Raw genomic sequence first — 25,293 nt, 5'->3', positions numbered from 1 at the left:
GGACACCTGTGGACACCCCAGCTCCTCCCCACTGGCCACGGAGGCAAGCCTGCTGTGACAACTACACGTGTCTCCAGTGGGCCACGTCCCCCAGGGGCACAGGCCCAGCGGGGACAGACAAGAAAGGGGCGGCGTGGGCAAAGGCCTGGGGAGGTCCAGGCTCCCTCACCCACCGCCTGCTGCAGGGTGGCGGGCAAAGGGCGGTGCGGGCAGGAGGTGGCTCATAGCCGCGGCCCCTGGGGCACCGGGGAAGAGCGGGCCAGCACGCGGGGCAGCGCGGCCCGGGCTCACCCCTGCAGGGCCGGCAGCTGGAAGCGCTCGATGCAGAAGCGGACGAAGGCGCTCAGGTCCGTCTTGCTGATGCCCCCAATGGGGTTGATGTCTGCGCTGGAGCAGTCGTACTTGGTCAGGTAGCCGAGCAGGCTGTGGAGACGGGGCACGCGGTCACGCCCGGGAGCCTGGTGCCGCTGCAGCCGTCGGGGAGGGGCGGGGCAGATGGGTCAGGAGCCGGCATACCCGGCCCGGGCGGCCTGGTGGGAGGCCAGCGCCAGGGAGGGCCCTGCAGGGGGCCTGGTCAGGCTGCCGCCCTGGTGGTCCCAGGAGGCACAGGAGCAGGGGAGGGGAAGCGGACGAGGCGGCTCAGGGTGGGGATGAGGCCGGGGGGAGCCAGCCGCAGCAGCCCCGCATCAGGCGCTGGCGCGAACTCAGCCCAGCGCAGCGCCAGCTCAGCCCCGTCCCTCGCCCGCCTCGCCGGTCACTTCCGCAGCCTGGACGGTGCCTGCCATCTCCCCTGCTCTCAGCCCTCCTCCCCGGGGCCCCACCCTACAGCCCCTCCATCAGGTCTCGGTGCCTCCTCCTAGGAGGCGTCTGCCTGGGCCACGCAGAACCGTCCTCACCCGGGAGCTTCCGTGCCCTCGCCTGGTCAGCTGATACCACGGGCCCGGGGGACACCTGCACCTGCCCCAGGACACGCCCACACCTGCCCAGGACACGCCCACACCTGCCACAGAACACGCCCACACCTGCCTCTGTGGACACGCCCACACCTGCCCCAGGACACGCCCACACATGCCTCTGTGGACACGCCCCACACCTGCCCCAGGACACACCCACACCTGCTCCAGGACATACCCACACCTACCCCTGAGGACACGCCCACACCTGCCCCAGGACACGCCCACACCTGCCCCTGTGGACACGCCCCACACCTGCCCCTGTGGACACGCCTATACCTGCCCCAGGAGGACACGCCCACACCTGCTCCTGAGGACACGCCCACACCTGCCCCAGGTGGACACGCCCCGCACCTGCTCTAAGTGGACACTCCCCTCACCTGCTCCAGGACACACCCCACACCTGCCCCAGATAGACACGCCCCACACCTGCCCCAGGAGGACACGCCCACACCTGCTCCTGAGGACACGCCCACACCTGCCCCAGGTGGACACGCCCCACACCCGCCCCAGATGGACACGCCCCGCACCTGCTCTAAGTGGACACTCCCCTCACCTGCTCCAGGACACACCCCACACCTGCCCCAGATAGACACGCCCCACACCTGCCCCAGGAGGACACGCCCACACCTGCTCCTGAGGACACGCCCACACCTGCCCCAGGTGAGCACTGGGTTGGTGGGGGCCCCGTCCCTTCCCTTCCCTGCAGGACTCCCCCCATGGTGGCCGGGGGCCCAGGACGTGGTGGGGAACAGGTGCAGCGCCCCCCACAGAAACACCTCCCTGGTTTGGAGGTGAAAACCTGGTACCTGAGCCGCAGCGGCACAGCCGGGGAGGAGGAGGAGAGGGACCCGGGGTGGCAGGGGCGGCGGGGCTGGGCTGGAGCCGGAGCGTGAGGGAAGAACCCCAGGGCGGACAGCGAGGACAGGGCTGGCGGGGCCGGGGCCCGGTGAGCCTGCAGCAGCGGCTGCGGCCAGGGAGAGTCAGGGGTCGGGGACACGGGACACTGCCCGGCCGTACGCACCTCTCGTCCACGTTGGCGGAGCCGAGCACCAGCAGCCCCCCACGGGCGCCCCGAGACCAGAGGCTCAGCTGGGCGAACAGGTAGGCGAGGACCATGCGGAGGCGGGCCTTCACAGCGAGAGGAGGGTCACTCGGGGGCGGGGCCGCCCTGCTCCCCGCCCACCACAGCTCTGGAGGCGGGGGCTCCGCAGCAGCCCTGGCAGTGAAGCGGGGGCTCTCTGGTGGCCCCTCCGTGGTCCTCACGTGAGCACAGGGGGGCCCGGTCTCCAGAGAGGATGCAGGGGTGCAGCGGGCAGGGCTGAGCCGAGGCAGCCGGGCACTGGCTCCACACCCTCTGCTGTCGGCAGGGCACAGAGAAGGTGAGGACCTCCCTCTCCCTCTGCCGACAGCCAGGGGCAGGAGCACGCACACCAGGCTCACACGCGTGCACACACACGCCCACACCCACCCACACACGCATTCTCACACACGCTCACTCACACAGGCACTCGCCACGCACAGCCGTCACACAGACGCTCACAACATGCGTGGGTTCGTGCACACCCACGCTCACACTTACACACAGATGTACACACGTGTTCACATACTCACTCCATACGTGTTTATAAACTCACCCACACGCTCACCCTCAGACACACCTCTAGCGACTGCCACGCTCGCATTCACACTCCCACTGTTACACACTTACTCAGCCTTGCACACGAGGCTGCAGGACCAAGCCCCCGGGAGGCACACACACTGCAGACCCCAGCACCAGCCGTGCCCAGGGCTGCTCGCCCCTCCCCCCGGGACAGGCCCGCGGGGGCACCTGCACAGCCGTGCCCAGGGCTGCTCGCCCCTCCCCCCAGGGACAGGCCCAGGGGGGCACCTGCACAGCCGTGCCCAGGGCTGCTCGCCCCTCCCCCCGGGGACAGGCCCGCGGGGGCACCTGCACAGCCGTGCCCAGGGCTGCTCGCCCCTCCCCCCAGGGAAAGGCCCACGGGGGCACCTGCACAGCCGTGCCCAGGGCTGCTCGCCCCTCCCCCCGGGACAGGCCCGCGGGGGCACCTGCACAGCCGTGCCCAGGGCTGCTCGCCCCTCCCCCCGGGGACAGGCCCACGGGGGCACCTGCACAGCCGTGCCCAGGGCTGCTCGCCCCTCCCCCCGGGGACAGGCCCGCGGGGGCACCTGCACAGCCGTGCCCAGGGCTGCTCGCCCCTCCCCCCGGGGACAGGCCCACGGGGGCACCTGCACAGCCGTGCCCAGGGCTGCTCGCCCCTCCCCCAGGGGACAGGCCCACGGGGGCACCTGCACAGCCGTGCCCAGGGCTGCTCGCCCCTCCCCCCGGGGACAGGCCCACGGGGGCACCTGCACAGCCGTGCCCAGGGCTGCTCGCCCCTCCCCCAGGGGACAGGCCCACGGGGGCACCTGCACAGCCGTGCCCAGGGCTGCTCGCCCCTCCCCCCGGGGACAGGCCCACGGGGGCACCTGCACAGCCGTGCCCAGGGCTGCTCGCCCCTCCCCCCGGGACAGGCCCACGGGGGCACCTGCACAGCCGTGCCCAGGGCTGCTCGCCCCTCCCCCCGGGACAGGCCCACGGGGGCACCTGCACAGCCGTGCCCAGGGCTGCTCGCCCCTCCCCCCGGGGACAGGCCCGCGGGGGCACCTGCACAGCCGTGCCCAGGGCTGCTCGCCCCTCCCCCCCAGGAACCAGGCCCACGGGGGCACCTGCACAGCCGTGCCCAGGGCTGCTCGCCCCTCCCCCAGGGGACAGGCCCGCGGGGGCACCTGCACAGCCGTGCCCAGGGCTGCTCGCCCCGCCCCCCGGGACAGGCCCACGGGGGCACCTGCACAGCCGTGCCCAGGGCTGCTCGCCCCGCCCCCCGGGACAGGCCCTCGAGGGCACCTGCACGTTCTGCAAGGCCAGGTTCTCCCGGCTGCATCCTCCGTGAGCTGCAAACCGGGGCCTCTTCCCGGTCACCAGGCTGAAGACGCCCACCACGGCCTTCACGGCGGGGTCGATGTTGAGACCGATGTGGTGGCTGCGGGGGGACAGGGAAGGAGGGGGCTGTGTGCATACGTGTGCGCGCACACATGTGGCGGAGCACATGATGCAAACCTCACGGTGGGAGCTGCTGTGTTCCTGACACCGCGTAACCGTGGCCGCCCCCCCGCCCCCCCCCGCCCTCTGCCTTGGGTCCCCGGCACGCGGCCGTTCCACTGGACGGGTCCTGCAGCGCCTGCCCCGGCCCTCGCACAGCGCTCCCACGGGGGACCACACGGCAGGGTTTCCCAGGCTGCCTGGCCCTGTCCACTGTGTCTGATGCCACGAAACGTGACAGACCACACCGCTGGACGCCCACACCTGCTCTGCGGTGCTGCACACCGGCCGGCCGCTGTCCCTTCCGGCTCCCGGGAGCCAGGCTGCCCCCCCACCCCGTGGCCCCTGCACTGGCTTCCTTTAAGGGTTGCCCCCAGGAGCTTCTCCCCCATTCCCCTCCCGCCCAGAGGCAGAATGGAATGTTCTGAATAGAATGCCAAGTCCCGCCCTGGCAAGGTGGAGGCCGGAGGAAGTGACCACAGCAGGGGTGAGTGAAACGGCAGCCCCCACCGCCATCTCACCCGCCACGCCTGGGATGCCCGGAGGAGGGAAAGGCGGGGCTCGCCCACAGCCTTGGGCCTGGGGCCACGGAGGACGCACGTTCAGACGCCAGCGTGGTCCCAGACAGTCGTGGTCAGGGCGCCCGGCCGGGCCCGGCACCTGGGGCCGACTCTACCTTCCGATCTGCTGGGCCAGCTCCCGGGCCCTGCTGCACGTCTCCTGGGAGGAGTTCTCGCTGGCCATGTAGCAGGTGGTCAGGACGCGCCCACAGAGCTCCCGGGGGTCCTGGGGCGTGTAGCTGCTCTGGTCCACGACGGCCCGGACATCGGCCAGCACCTGCTGATCTGAGTCACCAGACACAGGCGGGGGCCAGCAGAGCTCGCACGCTGTCTCCTGGTGCCACATGGCCCAACCCACGCTATCACCCAGGCGCCCTCACCCTGAGCCCCACGCTCTCACCCGGGCACCCTCACCCTGAGCCCCACACTCTCACCCGGGCACCCTCACCCTGAGCCCCACGCTCTCACCCGGGCACCCTCACCCTGAGCCCCACACTCTCACCCGGGCACCCTCACCCTGAGCCCCACGCTGTCACCCAGGCACCCTCACCCTGAGCCCCACACTCTCACCCAGGCACCCTCACCCTGAACCCCACACTCTCACCCAGGCACCCTCACCCCTGAACCCCACACTCTCACCCAGGCACCCTCACCCCTGAACCCCACACTCTCACCCAGGCACCCTCACCCTGAGCCCCACACTCTCACCCGGGCACCCTCACCCTGAACCCCACACTCTCACCCGGGCACCCTCACCCCTGAACCCCACACTCTCACCCAGGCACCCTCACCCCTGAACCCCACACTCTCACCCAGACTCCCTCACCCTGAGCCCCACACTCTCACCCGGGCACCCTCACCCTGAGCCCCACACTCTCACCTGGGCACCCTCACCCTGAGCCCCACACTCACCCAGCCGCCCTCACCCTGAACCCCACACTCTCACCCAGGCACCCTCACCCTGAGCCCCACGCCCTCGCCCAGGCGCCCTCACCCCTGAACCCCACACTCTCACCCAGGCGCCCTCACCCTGAGCCCCACACTCTCACCCGGGCACCCTCACCCTGAGCCCCACACTCTCACTCGGGCACCCTCACCCTGAACCCCACACTCTCACCCGGGCACCCTCACCCTGAACCCCACACTCTCACCCGGGCACCCTCACCCTGAACCCCACACTCTCACCCGGGCACCCCCACCCTGAGCCCCACGCTCTCACCCAGGTGCCCTCACCCTGAGCCCCACACTCTCACCCGGGCACCCCCACCCTGAGCCCCACACTCTCACCCGGGCACCCTCACCCTGAACCCCACACTCTCACCCGGGCACCCTCACCCCTGAACCCCACACTCTCACCCAGGCGCCCTCACCCTGAGCCCCACACTCTCACCCGGGCACCCCCACCCTGAGCCCCACACTCACCCAGGCGCCCTCACCCTGAGCCCCACACTCTCACCCGGGCACCCTCACCCCTGAACCCCACACTCTCACCCGGGCACCCTCACCCTGAACCCCACACTCTCACCCGGGCACCCTCACCCTGAGCCCCACACTCTCACCCGGGCACCCTCACCCTGAGCCCCACACTCACCCAGGCGCCCTCACCCTGAGCCCCACACTCTCACCCGGGCACCCTCACCCTGAGCCCCACGCTCTCACCCGGGCACCCTCACCCTGAACCCCACACTCTCACCCGGGCACCCTCACCCTGAACCCCACGCTCTCACCCGGGCACCCTCACCCTGAGCCCCACACTCTCACCCGGGCACCCTCACCCTGAGCCCCACGCTCTCACCCGGGCACCCTCACCCTGAACCCCACACTCTCACCCGGGCACCCTCACCCTGAGCCCCACACTCTCACCCGGGCGCCCTCACCCTGAGCCCCACACTCTCACCCGGGCGCCCTCACCCTGAGCCCCACACTCTCACCCGGGCACCCTCACCCTGAGCCCCACACTCTCACCCGGGCGCCCTCACCCTGAGCCCCACACTCTCACCCGGGCACCCTCACCCTGAGCCCCACACTCTCGCCCAGGCTCCCTCACCCTGAACCCCACACTCTCACCCGGGCACCCTCACCCTGAGCCCCACGCTCTCACCCGGGCGCCCTCACCCTGAGCCCCACGCTCTCACCCGGGCGCCCTCACCCTGAGCCCCACACTCTCACCCGGGCACCCTCACCCTGAGCCCCACACTCTCACCCGGGCACCCCCACCCTGAGCCCCACACTCTCGCCCAGCAGCCCTGTCACTGGGATCTCCCGGCGAGCACCCTACAAAGTGCAGGCCACAGATGCGGGCGGAGGAGCTGCCCCCGGCCCGTGCCGTCCTGAGCACGGACAGATGACAGCGGTGGACGCAGCCACCGGGGCTCCCAGCCCCAGGAAGGGACTTGGGTGGCTGAGCTGGACGCGAGGCTGTGATGCTGAGTGTGGCCACAGAGCCCCCTCCCCACGAGGCCCACCCCTGGACGTCGCCCCTGCCCTGCCCGGGACTCCCCCCGCCCAGCGACGGCGTCACCTACTTCCGCTCCTCACGGCCTCGCAGACCTGATGGCACATGGAGTAGACCAGGCAGGCGGTGGCGGCGCTGTCCACGCCCCCGCTCAGGGGCAGGAAGAACCCCGCCTGCAAGCGGTCACCGGACACATGTGTGGGCGGGGCCTCGGTGCAGCCACGCGCCCAGACCCCGGCCACGCACGCACAGAAGCACACGCAGGCCAGAGTGGCTCCCCCAGGATGGAGGGCCCAGGGCTCGCGCGCCACCAGCGACTGCAGACACGCAGATCCTGCGGTGAGGCGGGTGCTGAGCCCACCGGGACCCCCCCCCCCAGACAGCGCCCAGCTCCTTCGTGGCCCCGGGCCTCCGAGTGGCCCACCGAGGCCAGAGGTGAAATGCTTCCGGTCGTTTGCATTAAGACAAAGCACAATAAACGCAAGCCCGCCCGAGGATGAGGACGAGACGCACCCAGCAGCCTCGGTGCCCCCCCACCCCAAGAGCCCGGCTCCTCACCTGTTGGCTGCGTCTTAAGAAATCCCAGAGCCAGCAGGCCGGCCCGAGGCTGCAGAGCAAGCAGAGGGGGGTGGGGAGGGGCGCCTCCCGGCCCACGGCGCTGAGTGAGCGCTGCCCGGGCCTGCAGGGGGCGGCCTCCCGCCTGCCTTAACCAGCGCTGCAGGATCCTAATTCTGCCCCAGCCAGGGTAGCGGCTCCGGCCCGGTGCCCATGGGCCCCGCGCGGAACAGCCGCGTGGCTGGAAGTCGGGCCCAGGAGCTCTGGCTCCTCCGTCCACCCCTTCACCCTGCGAAGGCCCACGGCCACACTCCCCGCGGAGCCCCACCGCAGCCACTGGGCACAGGGACACGGCCACGTGGGCCTCGGGCCGCCCACCTTATCTCCTCCTCAGGGCTGTGGTAGGCCCACTCCACGGGCATGGACACTGGCTCCAGCAAGTCGTCGGCGTGCGAGAGGGCAAAGTCCACCTTCACCCGGGGGTAGGGGCTCACCCTGCTGGCCTGTGAGGGACGACAGACGCTGTGAGCCCGGGCCGGGGGTGGGGGGCACGGCTGCAGCCCCGGAGGCCGGCGGGTGGGCGGGCGGACACCACAGCCCTGCTCGCTGCCCGCGCAAGGGGAGACGGCACAGCCCACGAGGCTGACACGCAGCTCCTGGCAGGCCCAGCAGCTCCACTCCTGGGCAGGGTCCACACAGACAGAGAGAGAAATGTGTGGTCCACAGACATGGAGACAGAACGCGTGGTCCACACAGACATGGAGACAGAACACGTGGTCCACACAGACATGGAGACACGGACACGTGGTCCACACAGACATGGAGACAGAACGCATGGTCCACAGACACAGAGACAGAACACATGGTCCACAGAGAGACAGAACACGTGGTCCACACAGACATGGAGACAGACACATGGTCCACAGACACGGAGACAGAACATGTGGTCCATACAGACATGGAGACAGAACACGTGGTCCACAGACATGGAGACAGAACGCGTGGTCCACAGACATGGAGATAGAACGTGTGGTCCACACAGACATGGAAACACGGACACGTGGTCCACACTGACATGAAGACACAGACACGTGGTCCACACTGACATGGAGACAGAACACGTGGTCCACACAGACATGGAGACAGAAAGCGTGGTCCACACAGACATGGAGACAGAAAGCGTGGTCCACACAGACATGGAGACACGGACACGTGGTCCACACAGACATGGAGACAGAACGCATGGTCCACAGACACAGAGACAGAACACATGGTCCACAGAGAGACAGAACACGTGGTCCACACAGACATGGAGACAGAACACATGGTCCACAGACACGGAGACAGAACATGTGGTCCATACAGACACGGAGACAGAACACGTGGTCCACAGACATGGAGACAGAACGCGTGGTCCACAGACATGGAGATAGAACGTGTGGTCCACACAGACATGGAAACACGGACACGTGGTCCACACTGACATGAAGACACAGACACGTGGTTCACACTGACATGGAGACAGAACACGTGGTCCACACAGACATGGAGACAGAAAGCGTGGTCCACACAGACATGGAGACAGAAAGCGTGGTCCACACAGACATGGAGACACGGACACGTGGTCCACACAGACATGGAGACAGAACGCGTGGTCCACATACACGGAGACAGAACACGTGGTCCACACAGACACAAAGACAGAATGTGTGGTCCACACAGACATGGAAACATGGACACGTGGTCCACACTGACATGGAGACACGGACACATGGTCCACACTGACATGGAGACACGGACACGTGGTCCACACTGACGTGGAGACACGGACACGTGGGCCACACAGACACAGAGACATGGACATGTGTTCCACACAGACACAGAGACATGGACACGTGGGCCACACAGACACAGATACACAGAGTCTTGAACACTTGCCCACAGTGTCCCCAGCAGACGGATAACCCTGTGGCCCTTCCACACTCTATCCACCCAACGACCACATGGAAGAGAAGGCCCATGCCCACACTGCCACACAGACACGCCCTGAGAACACTCCTGCCCCCCATGCCCCACACGCCCCCCACACGCAGGCGGCTGCCCGAGCGCTCACCGCCAGGTTGCGGGACGAAATCTCCGCCCGGTAGCTCCTGACGTCCTCCAGGTCCAAGGTGGCAGTGAGGACTTCCTGGGCATTTGGAGAGAACACGTGATTTCCTGCTGTCCACAGCCACGGCCCAGGTGCCACGTGTGGACATGGCTGGGGGCCCAGCAGTGCTGCTTGCAGACCCGCGCCGGCCGCCCGGTGACCCCGGCAGAGCTGCGCCTGGCAGGAGGTGGTCGCGGGGGCTCCTGGGAGACCACCTTACAGGTAAGACCCCCACAGCCCACGCTGCCTCTGCTCCCGACTCCGGCAATGCTGGCTGCAGGGGTGGGTCCCTGCCACCCCCGTGGGAGACCCAACTTACATTCCAGTTCTGGCTTTAGCCTGACCTGGCCCTGGCTGCTCTGACACTGGCCGGGCCCCTGCCCCCTCCCACTGTCAGCACTGGTGCCCCACCCCCACGGCACGGGCACCGTCATCTCTGGAGGACACGGTGTGGCTCGAAGGGGCCACAGCCGAGCTCCTGTGGCTGTCTCGCTGCCTAGAACAAGGGCAGCAGGCCAGGGGCACAGTCTCCACCTGCATGACACCCGTGGACGAGTGCCTGCCCTAGCTGCTGGTCACCATGCAGTTGGCAACGGCGCCTCTGCTGGCATCAGGGGAGAGAACCAGCAAATGGGGGCCCTCAAGTGACAGAAGCAAGGGCCGCTTTTCTGCCTCTGAACGTGGCTTGATGAAGGTGGGACTGCTGGGGCTACTGCAGCTACGCTGTGACCATGAGGAGAGGCAGCCTGAGAATGAAGCCCACATAGAAGCTGAGGCTGGAGACCGGCCAAGGTGGAGCCAGAGCCCGGAGACCCACAGCTGGACCCCGGCCAGATGCTGCCTGTGCCCGGCGACTCAGCCTGGTTCGGCACAGAGCAGAGCCGGGCCTTTAACTCAGGGTTCCAATCAAACTGTGTCCCGGGAGTCTCGTCTCACGGAAGGCCAGGTGTGGGACAGTGAGAATCGTGCTCTCGGCCAGCGGGGGACACAGGACAGTGCGGCCACTCTGCAGCACCATTCCCGGTGCCATTTCTCAGACAAAGGGTACAGGAAGTCCCAAGCAAGGCACGAACCCCAGGGAACCGTGAAGCCAGCGATGGCTGACCTTGGCACGAGACGGCGGCCTTGTCCACTCCTCCCAGCCCAGAGCGGCTCCAACCTGGACGCTCGGCATGAGGCAGCCAAGCCAGAAAACCCCAGCACGGTTCGCAAGACCCGGGGCGGCTCGCGCCCTGGACCTGCAGCCGGGTGGAGGCGGCTGTGGCTCTGACGATGACCCTGCCCAGCGCCCGCCGCCCGCCGGCTGTTCTGGGGCGGCCTCTGGGGGGCCCAGCCTCGGGGGCGAGCGGGCCTGCTGCCTACCCCTGCCCTGGGCCACACCACAGCTGGGTGGGGCTGTGTCCCGTGGGGAGGGGCAGTGGTTCTGAGCTCTCAGTGCGTCTACCCACGCCCCGGGAGCTTGCTGGAAATGCAGACTTCAGGCATTATGGGGGCCAGGCAGGCGGCTCCGGACACACCCCCCGCTCAGCAGGACTGCAGGGGTGCCTGCGGTGTGGGCCAAACCCGCCGGGAAAGAGAGGGCCAGGGGACAGGGACACGCTCGGCCGGCGGCACGGGGGCTCAGTGCCCCAGGAAGCAGAGCCCCAGGAGGACCCTGGAGGAGCCTGCGGAGGGAGGGCCGGTGTTCCCACGGCCACACCCGCACTCACACCGCTGACCCCTGCCCGCCCCAGGGCAGTGCTGGGGAGACCTTGAGGGCCGGAGTCAGAACCAACGCCCGTGGTCACCCCCAGGGTCACCGCGGAAACAGCAAATGCAAGCCCGCCTGAGGAGGCGGTGGCAGCACCTTCTGGACTGCGTCGCCCGCGCCCCGGGGATCAGGCGCCAGCCCTCGCGGCGTGCTCAGAGAGACCCTCCCCCGGGGCCCGGCGTCTCCTCGCTCCCCCGGCCTCAAGCTACTGCACGCTGCCTGGGAGGGCTCAGACGCCCCCTGCCCACGCTGCCCCCCTCCCGCGACACGGGGACCAGGCGCTGTGCCGGCTGCCCCCCAAGCGGTGGCTTCCGCTCCCCACCAGCCCCCAGAACTACTCGATGGAGCCCACGGCCCCCCCTCCCCACCCTCCGGGGACCACAGTCCCCCCCGCCGCCCCGCTGTCCTGCTCCAGGGCTAACACACGGCCGCCATGCTGTCTGTCCAGGGCCGGGTCCCCGGGCTGTGTGTGTCCACCTACGTCCAGGACCCTGGGGGACATCCCCCGGGCAGGACCCCGGCCCACAGCAGCCGGGATGGGGCCACGCACTTACCACGTCCTCCAGGGAGAACTGGGAGCCCTGTGCAAAGACCCTGCCATTCATGGCTATGAGGGCGCAGCCGTCGTAGTAGAGGCGGTCCCCGTCACAGCCCTTCTGGTTGGCCAGCAGGTAAATCCCGCCGCTCTGCAGAAGGCGGGGCCACAGAGCTGTCAGCACTGGCGGGGCCCCAGCCCCCCCCCCCCCACTGTCAGCACTGGCCAGGGGCCCTGGGCCCTGCCCCCCCCACCGCTGTCAGCACTGGCTGGGCCCCTACCCCCTCCCGCTGTCAGCACTGGTGCCCCATCCCCACGGCACGGGCACCGTCATCTCCGGAGGACACGGTGTGACTCGAAGGGGTCACAGCCGAGCTCCGGTGGCCATCTCGCTGCCTAGAACAAGGGCAGCAGGCCAGGGGCGCGGTCTCCACCCGCGTGACACCCGTGGCGAGTGCCCGCCGTGGCTGCCGGTCACCATGCAGTTGGCAATGGCGCCTCTTCCCAGGGCAGCCAGGAGTTAGGGACGAGGCCGGGCCCCAGGAGAGCGCTCAGCACGGGCCAGCTGGGAGCAGGCAGGAACCACAGGCAGCCCGGCCGCCATGTCGGAGGGAGGACCACGAGTGCTCCAGACACGGCGCCCGCCCCTGCGGCCCGGGCCTGGGCCTACCTTTGTGGTGGCCATGGTGACCAGATCCACCCTGGCGTGGGCTTTGCGTAGCACATGGTGGCTGCCAGAGGCGTTGGTGAAGATCTCCACGCCGTCCAGGCCCATGTCCACGTGCGGGCTGCGGGCACAGGCAGGCGTGGAGACGAGACTGGCTGACTCCCCCAGCCACCCTCCCGTGGCCCCTAAAGCCCTCCCAGGGTGTCTCCCCAGGCCCGGCCACCAGCCCAGGATGCCCACAAACCCGGGTCCTCCAGCTGACCTGTGGGGCGTCCAGAGCTCCTCACAGACCTCGCTCCCAATGCAAGTGTCTTGTGTGGCCAGCACCGCGTCCCCGAAGGGCACAGTCTCCTGCAGGCCGGGGTCACAGGAACACAGTGGCGCCAGCTGCCCCATGAAGCCACCACTGTGTCCCAAGCCCTCCCTCGCCCAGAGCCCGCCCAGGCCAGGCAGTCAGCCCTGGGCAGCACCTCCTCGGCTGACCCAAGGGCCTCTGGTCGCGCCATCCAGGACCACAAACTGCCGTGGCGCTCACTGTGGTGTGACAAAGACACAGCACAAATCACCATCTCAGGACACGGGCACCGAGCGGGCGCCGCTCCAGGTGACAGAGGGCACGGAGCTCGGACCTCACTGGCAGACACGGGGAGCGCGCCCACCCTGTTACAGACACGACCCGGCTGGGACCGGCGCTTCTTTGCCTGGCCAGGAACCCAGCGTGGGAGACCTGGGGCACACAGGGCTCTCGGGGGCTCCCTGCTGCGGGTGCGAGTCCAGCTCCCTTCCCCGACAGGCCCCCCCACCCACCCACAAAGCCGCCGTCGGCTGTGGCCGCAAGGAAAGCCCCCGCCCCGGACCGCAGCGCTGGCCACTGCCGGACCCCACACCCCGGCCTCGGGCGCCTCGTGGACCCGACCACACGGCTGGGGCGCAGTACGGCCTCCCCCTTTCCAGGAGGCGCCCAGGGCTGGGAGCGCCAGGGGTGGTGAACAGCATCGGAGAGCAGGCTGGATCCCCGACGGCCTGCACTGCCACCGGGTGTCACCGGGTTGTCACTGCACAGTCACTGTGCGGTCACTGTGCTGTCACCGTGCACTGAGCTGTCACCGTGCGGTCACTGTGCTGTCACCATGCAGTCACCGAGCTGTCACCGTGCGGTCACTGTGCTGTCACTGCAGTCACCGAGCTATCACTGGGTGTCACAAGGCTGTCACCGTGCGGTCACTGTGCTGTCACTGTGCAGTCGCTGTGCTGTCACTGGGTGTCACCGGGCTGTCACCACAGTCACTGTGCTGTCACTGAGCTGTCACCATGCTGTCGGCCCTGTTCTTTGAGACCACCCCCAAGTTCAGGCCCCCCCCTTTGCAGGGCTGACCTGCGTGGTCTGGCAGCACCCCAGGGTGCTGAGGGGCACCCATGCTGTCTTCCTGGGACGTGGCAGGATCGGGTAGGACAGAGGACAACCGTGGATGCGTCCCCTGGCAAGGGGGCTGCCGGGACGTTTGTGTGGCTCTCTGCTACTCCCACCCACCAGGGGTCCCGCCCCCCACGGCGCCCTTGAGCCTGGAGCAGCCACGCCTGCCTGGAACGTGAGCTTCGCGCCCAGGGCCTCACCTGCTGGGTCAGCTCCTGCAGCATCCTGGGGAGGAAATACTCCTCCACGTGCCTGGAGAGGAGGCAGGGCAATGTGAGCGGGGGTGTGCCTCAGAGCACACGGGAGAGCCACGGAGAGCCACGGAGAACACGGAGAGCCTCAGAGCACACGGGAGAGCCACGGAGAGCCACGGAGAACACGGAGAGCCTCAGAGCACACGGGAGAGCCATGGAGAACACGGAGAGTCTCAGAGCACACGGGAGAGCCACGGAGAGCACAGAGAGCCATGGAGAGCACGGAGAGCACGGAGAGCCACGGAAAGCCACGGAGAACACAGAGAGCATGGAGAGCCAAGGAGAACATGGAGAGCCATGGAGAACACGGAGAGCCTCAGAGCACACGGGAGAGCCACGGAGAACCACGGAGAACACGGAGAGCCACAGAGAGTCTCAGAGCACACGGGAGGGCACGGAGAGCCACGGAGGGCATGGAGAGCATGGAGAGCCACGGAGAGCCATGGAGAGCCATGGAGAGTCTCAGAGCACACGGGAGAGCCACGGAGAACACGGAGAGCCATGGAGAGCCTCAGAGCACACGGGAGAGCCACGGAGAGCCACGGAGAACATGGAGAGCCATGGAGAGTCTCAGAGCACACAGGAGAGCCATGGAGAACACAGAGAGCCACGGAGAGCCATGGAGAACATGGAGAGCCACGGAGAACACGGAGAGCTATGGAGAGTCTCAGAGCACACGGGAGGGCACAGAGAGCCACAGAGAGCATGGAGAGCCACGGAGAGCACAGAGAGTCTCAGAGCACACGGGAGAGCCACAGAACCACGAAGAGCCACGGGGAGCCAGGGAGAGCCACAGAGGGCCACAGAGCACACGGGAGGGCACGGAGAGCATGGAGGGCCACGGAGAGCAGACCCACCCAGGGCACGCTGACCCCTGTACACCCACTGTGCACTCAGGCAGCCTAAACCCACACCGAGCAGAGCCACCTAGGACAAAACGGCCCCTGCGCACCCACTGTGTGCTCACGCATCCCCTGGGGTTCAGCTCCCCCACTCTGAGGGTGGCCTTGCTGACTGTCACAGGGGTCGGCTGGAATCAGCTGACACTGCCCCACGGGAAAATCCAGGTAGGAGGGGCCAGCACTGTGGCATAGCAGGTAAAGCCACTGCCTGGGACTGGCATCCCATATGGGCACTGGGCCATTTGTCGGCCGCTCCACTTCCAATCGAGCTCCCTGCTGTGGTCTGGGGAAGCAGCAGACAACGGCCCACGTCCTTGGGCCCCTGCACCCACGTGGGAGACCCGGAAGAAGCTCCTGGCTCCTGGCTGTGGATCAGTGCAGCTCCAGCCCTTGTAGCCATTTGGGGAATGAACCAGTGGATGGAAGACCTCTCTCTCTCTCTCTCTCTCTCTCTCTCTCTCTCTCTCTCTCCCCCTCTCTGACTTTCAAATAAATAAATAAATAAATCTAAGAAAACAACCCCGGGTGGGATTCCCGCTCCAGCACTGAGGCCGACATAAACAAGCTGGCACGTGTGGATGATAAATGACGCGGCGCATCCATGAGCCGGGAGGAGGCCTGACCACGCGGGGGTTCCAAGGAGATTGCGATGGGGCGCAGCTCTCGAAACAGGCGGAGCCGGGGCAGGCGTCTCGCCTAGCGGTGAAGACGCCTGCATCCATCACAGCAGAGCCTGGGCTCGAGTCCCGGCCCCACCCCGGAGTCACCACCCCACCCCCGAGTCCTGGCCCCACCCCCTGTGTCCCTGCCCCACTCCCGAGTCCCAGCCCCACCCCCGAGTCCCTGCCCCACTCCCAAGCCCCTCCCCTGAGTCCCGGCCCCACCCCCTGTGTCCCTGCCCCACCCCACCCCACCCCAGTCCCAGCCCCACCCCCCAGTCCCTGCCCCACCCCAGTCCCTGCCCCACTCCCGAGTCCCAGCCCCACCCCCGAGTCCCCGCCCCACTCCTGCACACCTTGGGAGGCAGCAGAAGGGCTCAGGAGTTGGGTCCCTGTCAGCCACGTGGCGGACCTGGGTGGGATTCCCACCTTCCAGGTTTGGCCCGGCTACTGCTCCATCAGGGAAGTGAGCCAGCGGACAGGGTCTCTGTCTGTGTGCCTCTCAAACACAGCAGGGAAAGGACACGGCCACGCCTGCGAGCCACGGGACACACGGGCCACAGGCTTCAGACTCTGCACAGGCGTCATCGGCTGAGCGATCCAGAGCTCCCGGCTACAATGCCGGGAGCCCGAGTCTGCATCTGCGGAGCGGGGAGCCCACCCAATGGACCTGGCCCGACCCAGGCCCAGGGACCACCCCCCGCCTCCTCCTGTGTCCTGTGACGGGGCCACAGGTGGCAAAGACGCCCGGCAAACACCCGGCCCGGCACAGAGCACGGCCATGCCAGGCGCCTGGCACTCACCGGCTCCGAGACCACGGGGTGAACCAGCGCAGCTCGTGGTAGTTGGCTTCGTTTGCCAAGGCCATCTTGGGTCTGATGAGCAGGAGCTGCCTGCAGGTGACAGGTGCTGAGCCCAGCTCTGGGCACGTCCCCACTGGGGGTTCTAGTGCCGGCCAAGGACTGGGAAATCCTGCCCAGACAAATGCCTCCCTCCCTCCCTCTCCCTCTCCCCCTCCCTCCCTCTCCCTCCCCCTCCCTCCCTCTCCCTCTCTTCCTCTCCCCCTCCCTCCCTCTCCCTCTCTCCCTCTCCCCCTCCCTCCCTCTCCCTCTCTCCCTCTCCCCCTCCCTCCCTCTCCCTCCCTCCCTCTCCCCCTCCCTCCCTCTCCCTCTCTCTCTCTCCCCCTCCCTCGCTCTCCCTCTCTCCCTCTCCCCCTCCCTCCCCCTCCCCCCCTCTCCAGCCCTCCATCAGCAATGGCAGAGCTGCCTGCACCCAGGCCTGGCTTCCTCCTCCCTGGGCTTCGCCAACATCCCAGAGAGCCCGTGCTGGCGGCGGCTGAGACCCAGAGCAGCCAGGTCGCCAGCACCTCCCGCGGAGCATCAGCCTGCTCCACTCCCGGGGGGGGGGGGGGGGGCGTCCTGGGGTTCCCGCGCAGGTCCCTCCCCCGGCCACCCACCTGTTGAGGAAGATCACTCTGCAGTTGTAGCGGACATTTCGGTGCATCACGGGCCTGCGGGAGACAGGGCGGTGCTCGGGTCACGGGCTCCTGGCAGACAGACGGCCTTGCGGTCATGGCCTCCCCAGGCCCTCGGCGGGAGATGCCCGGCCCTCAGAGCACCTTCAACGCATGCCCGAGTGCACACACCACCCCCGGGGCACAGAGCCCAGACCATACTCTTGCCAAGCCACACGCCTCCTGCCCGTCTCGAGCACGGCGCTGCACCTGCTGAGCCGCTCTCTTCCCGGGGCTTCGCCCGCCTGTGTGTGGTCTGACCCCCTCAGGACACAGGCTCGGGAGACACCTGTTCACTGCTCTGGCTGAGCCCTCTGGGCACATGGTGGTGCCTGCTACAGCTGGAGGGATGGGGGGCTCAGTGGGCAGCGCTTGGCTGCTCAGGCACAGCTGGACTGACCGGACATCGGCTGCACAGGAGTGACCACAGCACGTCCACGCCGGGATGGAATAGAGCAGGCGTTGGAGGGGAAGCAACAGACCAGCCCGAGGGCCTTGCAGGCTCTGCAGGTTCCAGCAACGCCGACCTCGAGCCCTCCCCGAACAACGGGGACCGGAGAGCAGGACGCACACCCAGCGCCGGCGCCGGCCACGGCCCCCCGACGGCCACCACGAGAAACTCCCACCACGACTGCATCTGGCCGGTCACCCGAGCCCAAACAAAGCGCACTGCAGACCGGGCACAAGCGTGTTCTCAGGTGTGTCCACGTGAGCGCGATAAGGAGACGTCCATCTCCAGCGTGAGCCAGCTGCTCCCGCGGAGTCAGAGAGAGCTCCCGGGACAGAGAGAGAGAGGTCCCGGGACAGAGAGAGAGCTCCCGGGACAGAGAGAGAGAGGTCCCGGGACAGAGAGAGAGCTCCCGGGTCAGAGAGAGAGAGAGCTCCCGGGTCAGAGAGAGAGAGCTCCCGGGACAGAGAGAGAGAGCTCCCGGGACAGAGAGAGAGAGCTCCCGGGTCAGAGAGAGAGAGCTCCCGGGTCAGAGAGAGAGAGCTCCCGGGACAGAGAGAGAGAGCTCCCGGGTCAGAGAGAGAGAGCTCCCGGGTCAGAGAGAGAGAGCTCCCGGGTCAGAGAGAGAGAGCTCCCAGGGAATCAGAGCTCCCGGGTCAGAGAGAGAGAGCTCCCGGGTCAGAGAGAGCTCCCGGGTCAGAGAGAGAGAGCTCCCGGGACAGAGAGAGAGAGCTCCCGGGTCAGAGAGAGAGAGAGCTCCCGGGACAGAGAGAGAGAGCTCCCGGGTCAGAGAGAGAGAGAGCTCCCGGGACAGAGAGAGAGAGCTCCCGGGACAGAGAGAGAGAGCTCCCGGGTCAGAGAGAGAGAGAGCTCCCGGGACAGAGAGAGAGAGCTCCCGGGACAGAGAGAGAGAGCTCCCGGGTCAGAGAGAGAGAGAGCTCCCGGGACAGAGAGAGAGAGCTCCCGGGACAGAGAGAGAGAGCTCCCGGGTCAGAGAGAGAGAGAGCTCCCGGGACAGAGAGAGAGAGCTCCCGGGACAGAGAGAGAGAGCTCCCGGGTCAGAGAGAGAGAGCTCCCGGGACAGAGAGAGAGAGCTCCCGGGTCAGAGAGAGAGAGCTCCCAGGGAATCAGAGCTCCCGGGTCAGAGAGAGAGAGCTCCCGGGTCAGAGAGAGCTCCCGGGGACAGAGAGAGAGAGCTCCCGGGACAGAGAGAGAGAGCTCCCGGGTCAGAGAGAGAGAGCTCCCGGGTCAGAGAGAGCTCCCGGGTCAGAGAGAGAGAGCTCCCGGGACAGAGAGAGAGAGCTCCCGGGTCAGAGAGAGAGAGAGCTCCCGGGACAGAGAGAGAGAGCTCCCGGGACAGAGAGAGAGAGCTCCCGGGTCAGAGAGAGAGAGAGCTCCCGGGACAGAGAGAGAGAGCTCCCGGGACAGAGAGAGAGAGCTCCCAGGGAATCAGAGCTCCCGGGTCAGAGAGAGAGCGCTCCCGGGACAGAGAGAGCTCCCAGGGAATCAGAGCTCCCGGGTCAGAGAGCTCCAGCGCCTCAAAGCTTTAAAGTTCAGCCTGTAAACAAAACTAGTCGGCAAACAGCACGCAAGAAGTGTTTTATCCTATTTGCGAATGGGCTGATATCTTTCCTATGTGAAGAACTCTTAAGATAGATACAATCATTAGGCAAACAGGTAACTCCAACACAGTTCCACACACGACCAACAGACACAAGCATCCTTCAAGGTTTTAGAAAGAATTCGCCGGGGCCAGCGCTGTGGTGCAGCGGGTTAACGCCCTGGCCTGAAGCGCCAGCATCCCAAATGGGTGCAGGTTCAAGACCCAGCTGCTCCACTTCCAGTGCAGCTCTCTGCTGTGGCCTGGGGAAGCAGTGGAGGATGGCCCAGGCCCTTGGGCCCCTGCACTCCCATGGGAGACTAGGAAGAAGCTCCTGGCTCCTGGCTTCGGATCAGCTCAGCTCCAGCCGTTATGGCCATCTGGGGAGTGAACCAGCGGATGGAAGACTTCTCTCTCTCTCTCTCTCTCCTTCTCTCTCTGTGTAACTCTTTCAAATAAAAAAAAAAAAGAATTCTCCATCATTCTCACATTTTATTTTGCTTGTAAAAGCTCAGCTGTGGGGGCCGGCGTGGTGGGGTAGCGGGTTAAGCCGCCCGGCATCGCCTATGGGTAAGGGTTTGAGTCCTGGCTGCTCCACCTGCCATCCAGCTCCCTGCTGATGCACCTGGGAAAGCAGCAGAAGACGGCCCAAGTGCTTGGGCGCTGCACCCGCGTGGGAGGCCCTAATGCATCTGCGGCCTCCTGCCTTCAACTTCAGCCTGCGCCGGTCTCTGTGTGCGTCTGGGGAACAGCCCAGCAGGAGGGAGCGCTCCCTCTGCCTCTCAGAGAAATGAGGAAAGAGTCTGAAAGAAGTCCAAACCCGACTATCATCATTTTTAAAAAACATTTATTTATTTATCTGAAACGGTTACAGACAGAGAGGAGAGGCAAAGAGAGAGAGAGAGAAAGAGAGAGAGGTCTTCCATCCGCTGGTTCACTCCCCTATGACCGCAACGGCCAGAGCTGCGCCGATCTGAAGCCAGGAGCAGGAGCCTCCACCGGGTCTCCCACGTGGGTGCAGGGGCCCAAGCAATTGGTCCATCCTCCACTGCTTTCCCAGGCCACAGCAGGGAGCTGGATCGGAAGTGGAGCAGCCGGGACTCAAACCAGCACCCATATGGGATGCCGGCCCTGCAGGTGGTGGCTTTACCCGTTACACCAGTGCCGGCCCTGTTATCATTTTGACAATAAAAAGGTCATGTAGCCTTGTGGTTAAGACAGCTGTGTCCCCGAGTGGACACCCGGGCTCAGCACCCGGCTCTGGCCGATGCTTCCAGCTTCCCGCCAGCGCACACCCTGGGAGGCGGCAGGGGTGGCTCAAGGGGTGGGGTCCCTGCCACCCGCCTGGGAGGCCCGGATGGAGCCCCTGCCTCTGGTTTCAGCCCAGCCATTCGGGGAGCGAACCCACTGCTTGATGACCTTTCCCTCTCTGCCTCTCAAGTAAACAGACTTTTTAAAGATTTGTTTATTTGAGGCCGGCGCCGCGGCTCACTAGGCTAATCCTCCGCCTAGCGGCGCCGGCACACCGGGTTCTAGTCCCGGTCGGGGCGCCGGATTCTGTCCCGGTTGCCCCTCTTCCAGGCCAGCTCTCTGCTGTGGCCCGGGAGGGCAGTGGAGGATGGCCCACGTGCTTGGGCCCTGCACCCCATGGGAGACCAGGAGAAGCACTTGGCTCCTGCCATCGGATCCAGTGCGGTGCACCGGCCGCAGCGCCCCGGCCGCAGCGGCCATTGGAGGGTGAACCAACGGCAAAGGAAGACCTTTCTCTCTGTCTCTCTCTCTCACTGTCCACTCTGCCTGTCAAAAAAAAAAAAAAAAAAAGATTTGTTTATTTGAAAGGCAGTTACACGGAGGCGCACACACACACACACACACACAGCGGGGGGGTCTTCCATCCGCAGGTTCACTCCCCAAATAGCCACAATGGCTGAGCCAATCTGGAGCCAGGAGCCAGGAGCTTCTTCCGGGTCTCCCCCGTGGGTGTAGGGGCCCAAGGACTTGGCCATCTTCCACTGCATTCCCAGGCCACAGCAGAGAGCTGGATGAGAGGTGGAGCAGCCGGGACTAGAACCGGTGCCCACATGGGATGGGGGCACTGCAGGCGGCAGCTTTACCCAGAACACCATAGCAGCAGCCCCAAACACATTTTTAAAACAGGTGTTTAAACCCCAAGCCAGCAAAGACTAAGTGAAAGAAAGATCTTAAAAAAACACATGGCCAGCGCTGTGGCACAGTGGGTTAAAGCCCTGGCCTGAAGCGCCGGCATTCCATATGAGCGCCGGTTCTAATCTCGGCTGCTGCACTTCCAGTCCAGCTCTCTGCTGTGGCCTGGGAAAGCAGTGGAAGATGGCCCAAGTGCTTGGGCCCCTGCACCCACGTGGGAGACCCAAGGAAGCTCCTGGCTCCTGGCTTCGGATCGGCGCAGCTCCGGCCATTGCAGCCATCTGGGGAGTGAACCAGCAAATGGAAGACCTCTTTCCCTCTCTCTCTCTCTCTCTCTCTGCCTCTCTCTGTAACTCTTTCAAATAAAATAAAACAAAAAATCTTTAACCAAAAACACACACACACAACACAGAGACTAGGAAATTCAAGAGCGAACAGAACGAGTCCACGTGGGCAGCAGAATCACGGCCCCTCTGAGCCGCCCAGGCCCTCACTCCGGGACCGGCACCTGCTTCCCACAGAAGGGACCTGGCAGGGTGGGGTGACGAGGCGACAGGTCGCGCTCTCCCTGGGGCAGCAGCCGTGACCAGCACGCGCTGCGGGGAGGGGCCACGAGCCGGGGCTGGCAAAGCCCCGGACACTGCCCAGCCCCAGAGCCTCTGGAGCCACCCTGACTGCTGACCCCGGGAACCACGAGGAAGAACCCAGGCCGCGCTCGTGTTGGAGGTCAGCAGCCACAGGTGCGCGGGGACGCTGAGATGGCACCTGCCACCCACCCCCATCCCCGGGGCGGGGGGGAGACGCACGCACTGCTGAGCCGACCCTGAGCAGACAGCAGGGCAAGGTCCGCCGGGATGCAGCGACGGAGGTGGACACTAAGGCAAAGCACAGGTGCCACGCCCCCGACACCAGGTGGGGCCCGGGGAGGGGCAGGAGACCAGCACGGGGGCCCTGCCACGCACGGGTGGGCACAGACGCCCTGAGAACAGCCCACCTACGGCAGCTGTGGGGGCCACATCGATGCCCTGACGCGGAGCCACCCCCGGGACTCAGCAGGAGGGCGTGAGGCTCTGCATGTGACGGGGGAACACCGTGCTGCGTGGTCACGTGTGCGGAGGAAGCTTCCAGAAAAACCTGCGAAAATGGCTTCTGGGAACCGTCTCTGCTGGGGGGGGGGGGGTGTCAGGTGGCTGCGGGGCAGGGACAGGAGCAAAACCCCCTCCCAACACAAGACCTCTCGTCGGTGGGCCGTGTGCACCCCCCACTGCCCCTGCTGCAGGCGGGAGCCGGGGGTACCAAGTCCTGGCCCTCGCCCGTCCACAGCCGGCACTCACATGCCCACGTCGCAGATGATGTCCCGAGTGACTGGAGATTCCAGAAGCGCAGCCAGGACTTGGAAAGAATGCAAGAGCGTGTCGGACTCGTGGTGATGGTCCCAGCACCCGTAGCCGCTGCAGAGAGAGGGCGCGGCAGCTGAGCGCCGGGCACACGGGCCCAGGCGAGCAGCTGGCCCCAGGGCCTGGCCCACTGAGTCGGGATGCGCCTGGGGCCGGGGCCCGGGCACCGGTGTTCTTCCCACGGCTCCCCCAGGCACTGCTTTGTGCGGGCAGAGCCAACAGCACCGCCGACGGGCCCGTCCGTCCCCTTCTCCGTCAATCGCCACTGAGACCTCTGGCCTGTGTGCCCAGAGCGCCTGCCCTTGGATCTCGTTTCAGACTCACGCTGTCCCAAGAGAAACGACGCTGCACCCACGGGAAAGCCCACACTGGGCAACAATGACACCCACACTGCCACCCTGCAGCTCCTGGCACAGGTGCTCCCTGCGGGCTGAGGGCCACAGCCACGCCCTCACCCCGGCCCGGGCGTGTGGCCTTGCTATGGGAAGCCACCCGGGTTTCGGCCCCGTCCCGAGATGAGACGGCCCTGGGTGCTGTGGGCGGGCCCGAGGTGACCAGCAGGGACCTTAGCAGAATGGCAAGAGGACAGAGGAAGAGCAGGGCAGGCCCCGTGGAGGTGGAGGCCGAGGGCGGGGCGACGTGGCCACAGCCAGGGAAGCCGACGCCTTCAGAGCCGGGAGGGATGGGAAGGAGCCTCCCCCAGAGCGTGCGGAGGAAGCAGGGCCTGCTGACCCTCGGGTTTCAGATGTGGGGCCGCCCGGGCCGGGAGAGAGGACGCTTCTGTCCCGGACGTGGTCCTGTCTCACGGCAGCCACGCGGATCCAGCACGGCGCCGCGCAGGGTCGGAGGACGTGGAGACGGAGCTCCGGAAACTGGAGCACAGCGCTCCGTGGCAACACGTGCAGCACTGAGTTTACAAATCAGGGCGGCCCCGGCAGCAGGTGCGTCTCAGACGCCGGCCCCCACGGCAGCATGCGCCAGCCTAGCCGGGAGCAGTGCTCTCCCCGGCCCGGGCTCTGGGCACGGGGAGGGTGTGCCGCCCTCAAGGGACCGAGCCAGGGCACGGCTCCCCGCTCCAGCAGGCGCCTGCCTCGGGCTTGGTTCCGACAGCGCCACGGCAACCTCCAGCCACCGGGGACCTCTCACTGTGTCTCACCGTGACACAGGGGTGCAATTCACAGTGGCGGCTGGCCACCAAGTGCCCAGGGCAAATGTAGCTGGTGGCCCTGCACCTCCAAGACCCCCAGGGTCTCAGAGAACAGCCGAGCATGCCAGGTGAGGGCCCCTGGTCCCTCTTGGTCCAGGAGCCCGTCAGGGTGGCCAGACCCCTGCCAGTTAAGACCGAGACGAGGGTGTGCTCAGTGCAGTGGCTCAGGTCCTGTCCTGCCGACTCTCTCCCTTATCACAGCGGATACACGCAGACAGGGGCTCCTCAGGAACTCATGGGGGCAGCGCTGTGGTCTGGTGGGTTAAGCCTCTGCGTATGGTGCCTGCATCCCATATAGGCGCTGGTTCAAGTCCTGGCTCCACTTCAGATCCAGCTCTCTTCTATGCCCTGGGAAAGCAGTAGAAGATGGCCCAAGTGCTTGGGCCCCTGCACCTGCGAGCAGACTCAGAGGAAGCTCCCAGCTCCTGGCTTCAGATCAGCCCAACTCTGGCCATTGTAGCCATTTGGGGAGTGAACCAGCAGATGGAAGACCTCTCTCTCTCTCTCTCTCTCTCTCTCTCTCTCTCTCTCTCTCCTCTCAAATGAATAATTTTAAAAAACTTTTTAAAAAACCATGGGAAATGGAATTAAAAGATAAGTTCATTGTGGTGCACACACGGGGCCTTCAGAAAGTTCACGGACATTTGGGAAATGCGGCATAGACTTCAACTTTCATTTTGCATCAAAGTAAACTCACTTCTGATTTCCACCTGGGCATGAGCTTTCTCACGCAGCCTCGAGGCATCCTAGGATTCTCTGGCTAAAACGTCTCCGCTTTCCGGAACGACCGGGGCAGGGACGTGGGTGGACACGACTCTTACATGGGGGACACAGCCGGGAAAGGGGTGAAGACCGAATTGCAAGGGTGTGGGCTGGGGCGAGGCCAGGCAGAGGGGCTGCCTGGTGCACCTGCTCCGGGCGCACCTGCTCCAGGTGTGCCTGCTCTGGCTCTGGGTGCACCTCCTCCAGGCGCACCTGCTCCAGGAACTGCAGGACCTGGGGTGGTGGG

At 66.3% G+C, this 25,293-nt stretch overlaps 1 protein-coding gene across 13 annotated transcripts in view; it reads right to left on the bottom strand.

Annotated features, from left to right (window-relative positions):
• The window catches only part of NADSYN1 (NAD synthetase 1), a 33,110-nt gene that overhangs the window by 5,253 nt on the left and 2,564 nt on the right, over positions 1–25,293 (bottom strand). For 4 of the 13 annotated variants that reach the window (XR_011384350.1, XM_089307229.1, XM_070063741.1 and 1 more), the window contains 15 exons: positions 23,015–23,131; positions 17,413–17,466; positions 16,760–16,849; positions 14,342–14,393; positions 12,990–13,078; positions 12,731–12,848; positions 12,080–12,211; positions 9,740–9,814; positions 8,005–8,129; positions 7,630–7,678; positions 7,142–7,244; positions 4,733–4,901; positions 3,862–3,997; positions 1,978–2,084; positions 292–423 (listed from right to left, as the gene is read on the bottom strand). Coding sequence is in view for 12 of the 13 variants with exons in the window: in XM_089307229.1 (XP_089163355.1) it covers positions 292–423; positions 1,978–2,084; positions 3,862–3,997; positions 4,733–4,901; positions 7,142–7,244; positions 7,630–7,678; positions 8,005–8,129; positions 9,740–9,814; positions 12,080–12,211; positions 12,731–12,848; positions 12,990–13,078; positions 14,342–14,393; positions 16,760–16,849; positions 17,413–17,466; positions 23,015–23,131 (1,548 nt within the window). In the remaining variant the exon portion in view is untranslated. Of the gene's footprint in view, positions 1–291; positions 424–1,977; positions 2,085–3,861; positions 3,998–4,732; positions 4,902–7,141; positions 7,245–7,629; positions 7,679–8,004; positions 8,130–9,739; positions 9,815–12,079; positions 12,212–12,730; positions 12,849–12,989; positions 13,079–14,341; positions 14,394–16,759; positions 16,850–17,412; positions 17,503–22,674; positions 22,815–23,014; positions 23,132–25,293 lie in introns of all 13 variants that reach the window. The other 9 variants (XM_089307246.1, XM_089307268.1, XM_089307251.1 and 6 more) reach the window with 4 other exon arrangements.

This window comes from Oryctolagus cuniculus, chromosome 1 (assembly GCF_051225735.1).
Source record: "Oryctolagus cuniculus isolate XC-2025 breed Fujian yellow rabbit chromosome 1, ASM5122573v1, whole genome shotgun sequence".
Taxonomy (NCBI): domain Eukaryota; kingdom Metazoa; phylum Chordata; class Mammalia; order Lagomorpha; family Leporidae; genus Oryctolagus; species Oryctolagus cuniculus.
This window is presented reverse-complemented; position numbering and strand designations above follow the sequence as displayed.